Here is a 4,465-nt window from a genome sequence, read left to right as displayed (position 1 = left end):
TGGGAGTTTGTCCCCTGCAGCCAAACCTCAATTTTACATGGAGGAGGTAGGCTAGGCAATATCACATGATGAGGGAAATCTGCGCGGGAGAATAGCTGACTCCGGGAGAAACGATACAAAGTGCTTTCCAATCTTCCGGCTGACTTGGTTTTCATTTTGGAAGAAGCAGGGCAGATGCCTGTCTCAGGTCCTCAGATCTGCTGATAGTTCAGATGCTTAGGGGCAGACTTTTCCCACGAAGAGGGGACTGCTGTTCTAACTGTCCTTTGAACGCTGGGCACCGGCACAAGCCAACGTTCCCTCCAAGCCCGGGAGCCCGCAGCCCCAGCCGCTGGGCAGGAAGGCCCCGCCCCCACGGCCTTCACCCAGCCCCGCCCACCTTGGAAGCTGTCAAGGGAGAGACGGTGGAGCAGAGACCACAGCCCTGCATCAGGCACCCAATTTGCATCTACAAAATGGGCTTGGGGATGGAGTGGGCTGTGCCAGCTGCTGATGGCAACTGCCAGGATCCAGGAAGTGTTCACCCTTTCAAACACCGAAGAAGTTCATGGAGAACAAAAAGTTATTGCTACGCCACACTGTGTCAATTTGTTTTGAGGCGTAGTTCCTAGACACATACCACAGGCCGAGAACGTTGACAGGGAGGGTTTGGATCATTTCATGGATGACAAGAACCCGGTGGGTTATTAAGGGAAGATCGTAACGTTTTGAGCCGGGAGGAGGTAACAGAGAGGGCCAAGCAGGCGGGCCAGGCGGAGACGGAAACCTGTGTGGATGAGCTCAGAGTGGCCTTTCTGTGTTCTGTGATGACTCAATTTCTCCCTGGTGTTCAAGGATGGGGACGGGAGGGCTGGGGACACAACAGTCCATTGCAAGGGCTGTCCAAGCTTCCAGGGATGCCGTGCTATTTTGAAAATGCACCGTTCTCTAAGGCAGCATGGATCCCTAGCCACCAACTGCTTTGCCCTCCCTTCGGCCAAAGTCAACCCTCCTGTATTCTACTGTCTTCATACACAATTTCTGAATGGGGGCAATTTTCCAAACTATAACTTATAGATTACATGTAATGAAAAAGCAATGCCAATGATTAAAGAAGCCCTATCTCAGAAAAAGTGCCAGTGGGTGTATCTCATGGGAGGGCAGAAGTCCAGGTAAATTACATGACTCACCACAAAATATCAGAAACGTATACTTGCACATTTCGCCCTTCTCCCACCCCTCTGCCCCCTACAGACGACTCCTCGAGGATGAGACTTGTTGCGGGAAGCCAGACCTAGCGGCCAAAGAGCCCCGGGGGACAGGCAAACTGTGTGTCTCTACTCGGAGCCAAGGTGAAAGCAGCTCCTTCTAGTGCACGCCTTGGCCATCTGCTGTGGGAACGAGGTCCTGAGCCGCCCCGATCACTAGCTCGTGGCCAGCTGGTGAGCTCTTCCCTGCAAATGTAGGAAGCTTCCCGCACTCGGCGGTTAATGGAAAAAAAAAAAAAGTCACTCAAAGGACAGCTTTGTCATGTGAAAGGAAAATATACTCCGCTTTAATATGCTCAAGAAGTCATCCGTGATACATTAGAAAAAGTACCGGTAAAAGCCTGGAGGTGTCAGGAGCAGGTTGGGGGGAAGGGTGACTCTGCCCGCAGGAACAGCCGAGTCAAGCCTTCAGTTAGGTGTTTCCTCTGTTATCCGTGGTTTATAGTCTTAACTCGTTCTTCTAAGCGAGTGCTTCCTAATAAACCCAGAGCTTCTGCCTGCCCAGAAATGGCTCTTGGAAGCATAAGTTTTCCTCTCCCACGTAGGACGGCACTCCCGCTCCTAACTCCGTAGTCCTGTAGTCTTGGGACTCGGCGTCAGGGCGGCTTGGTCTTTGCTGTCTCGGTGAGGGTACCCTGGTCCCCAGGTCTCCTGGCCGGTGGCCGTAGAAGACCTGGGACAGGTACCTGAGACAAAGCTGGAGGTGGTCCGCCGCTTGCAGGCACAGCGCGCTCGGCTTCGGCCCGAGCTGCCGCCCCTTCGGGCGGGGCCCGAGACAACCGGAGACCGAGGCCTCGACGCGGCGTCGCGGTCCCTCCGCGCTCTCCGGTCTCCGTCGCCCTCACCGGTCCTGGAAGAAGGGGAATATTTGGCGGAAAAGGCCCTGAATTTGCGCCACCCGGCTGCCCGCGTAGTCCTTCTCCTTTCGGGGCGTGTAGTTCTTCTCCACGGCGGTCGCGCCCACCGCGCTCGGGGTCCGTCGCAGCGTCCACGCGGCGGCGCAGCCGCTGCTGTTGTTGTTGGCGTTGTTCCGCCCTCTGCCGCCCGCCGTCTCCCAGTCCTCGGCCCCCGACAGCTCCCTCAGGCTCCGCGGCGCGTCGGGTCGCAGGTAGTGACAGGCCCGGTGGCCGCTGTAGTCGCGGCGCGTGGGGTCAGCCCCCAAGGCGCCCACCAGCACCTTGATGACCATGTCGTGGCCCTGCAGGGCCGCCAGGTGGAGGGGCGTGAGGCCGCCGCTGCCCGAGGCGCTCACGTCGAGCTGCAGCCCCCGGCGCTGGGCGAAGTCGTACACCAGGATGAGCTCCTCGTGGCACCCGTGCTTGGCCAGCCAGTGCAGCACCGTGTAGCCCGTGATCGGGTCGCACCGCAGCAGCAGCCCGGGCTCGGCTTCCAGCTGCTCCCACAGCACCTCAAGGCGGCCCTCGGCGGCCGCCAGTATCCACGCGTGCTCGTGGGGCTCCAGGCACAGCCCGCCGCCGCCGCCGCCGCCGCCCCCCGGACCGTTCGGCCCGGCCGGCGACTGCTCCTCGGCGCGCTCCTCCGACAGCCAGCCGGCGGGGGCCGCCCCCTGCAGCCCCAGCAGCTCCCACAGCGCTCCGCGCCGGCGGCCGCTGCCCGTTCCCGAGAGCATCGGCGAGCCGTGCAAGTCCCGGGAGGCGGCGGCCGCGGAGGCGTGGTCCCGGTACCTGCCCAGGCTGCTGGGGTCCGCTCTCGGGGGGCGGGGTGGCGCGGCGCTCCGAGAGCTCAGCGCGGTGGCGGCGAGGGAGGCCTTGCGCCCCGGGTTCGCGGCCCCTCGGGGCTCGGCCATGGTCCGGCCGCTGCCGCCGCGGCGTTTCCAGTGTCGAGCGTTCGCTGCCCTTCCCGGGCCCCTCCGGGAGAGGAACTGGCGCTGGCGTTGGGGAAGGAAGCGGCTTGAGCAATTGGGCTCGGAGGGAGGGAGCAAAGGAGGGGAGAGGGAGGGAGAGAGGCCGCGAGCCGAGAGAGGGCCCGGCGCGGGAGGTGGGGGGTGGGGGTGGGGGTGTGCTTGGGAGGGTGGGAGCTCGGGCGGGGTACGCAGGGCAAGCCCGTCTAGAGCCCCGTGGGTACCGCCGCTCCCTCCGCGTCCCCGGGTCGCGGGGGCTCCGCCCCAAACGGCCAGGTGAGCCGGGCAGCCCCGCCTCCCGCCCCGCGCGCTCCGGTGGGGCGGGCGCGAGCGGGCCCCGGCCGCCGCCCGCGCTCGCGAGCCGCCCAGCGGCCCGGCCGCCGCGGCCCGCGGGGCTTCTCGGCGTCCCGGCAGCGGCAGGGGTGAAGAGGCTCTAGGGCGCCCCCTCCCCGGCGGGCTGAGCTCGGCTCTCGGCCAAGACCTCCGGGAGCGCGAGCCTTGAGCCCCGGGGCGCTGGCTCCCCGCCCCCTTCCTTCGCCTCTCCCTCTTATCTCCTCGGGAGTCTCCCTGCACTTTGTCCCCGAGCCGCCGTTGTCCCGCCCCTAGCACTCACGGAGGCGGCCGGGGACTCGGGCTCCCTTGCCTTGCCCTTCGTACGGCCTTGGCCCTCCCCGCGGAGCCCGGAGCGGCCCGGGATTCCCGCAGAGGAACCCGAGACGAGGGTCCAGGCGGAAACTCTTGCAGGGACCCGAAAAGGGGTGTTCCCCTCCTCCCCGCGGGTCCCTGCTCGGCTCTCCGCCCTCTCCTCCTCTTCAACCGTTCCCGAGTTGGCTTGAAGAAGCAGGCACAGGTGAATCAGTCCGCTGCCGGGGCAACGCCCTGCCCTCTCCAGAGAGGTGTCGCTGTTGTCTCCCTGAGGATATTTTACCTTCCTTCCCTCGACCGAGTGGTAGTTCTTGCCTCCTGCCCCCGCCCCCGCCGTGTTAGGGAGCTCAGTTAGTGGGCCACAGGGAGCCGCATAGAACCTTCTTGAGTCAGAGAGGGGCACAGTCGTGCTTAAGGTGGTGTTTGGGAAGATGATTCGGGGAGAGGCAGAGGCAAGAAGCCGGGAGACCGTCCCGACAGTCTAGGCCAAAGGGGACTGGGGTTCAGGCCAGGCCAGCTCACTCCACTGGGCCCAACAAGGATGGAAGCTATCCGAGGCTTTTCCTCCTTGACCCTCAAATATTTTGCCCTAAATATTTTGAGCTTTCCTTCGTGACAGCCTATGCATGTGCAATCGATTTTTGAACATTTATTATGTGCCAGACGCTGGACTAGGTGCTTTATATATATCAACTCTTTTAATCCTCCCAGT

The 4,465-nt window shown here is 62.8% G+C and overlaps 1 protein-coding gene across 1 annotated transcript; it reads right to left on the bottom strand.

Annotated features, from left to right (window-relative positions):
- Positions 1 to 1,503: 1,503 nt before the first annotated feature.
- SOWAHD (sosondowah ankyrin repeat domain family member D) lies at positions 1,504 to 3,985 on the bottom strand. Its single transcript, XM_058712616.1, has one exon. The coding sequence runs from the start codon at positions 3,052 to 3,054 to the stop codon at positions 2,089 to 2,091; it is 966 nt and encodes a 321-aa protein (XP_058568599.1). The 5' UTR covers positions 3,055 to 3,985; the 3' UTR covers positions 1,504 to 2,088.
- Positions 3,986 to 4,465: the final 480 nt, after the last annotated feature.

This window comes from Neofelis nebulosa, chromosome X (genome assembly GCF_028018385.1).
Source record: "Neofelis nebulosa isolate mNeoNeb1 chromosome X, mNeoNeb1.pri, whole genome shotgun sequence".
NCBI classification, from domain to species: domain Eukaryota; kingdom Metazoa; phylum Chordata; class Mammalia; order Carnivora; family Felidae; genus Neofelis; species Neofelis nebulosa.
Note: the sequence above shows the minus strand (reverse complement) of the source record. Positions and strands in the feature narration are given on the sequence as shown.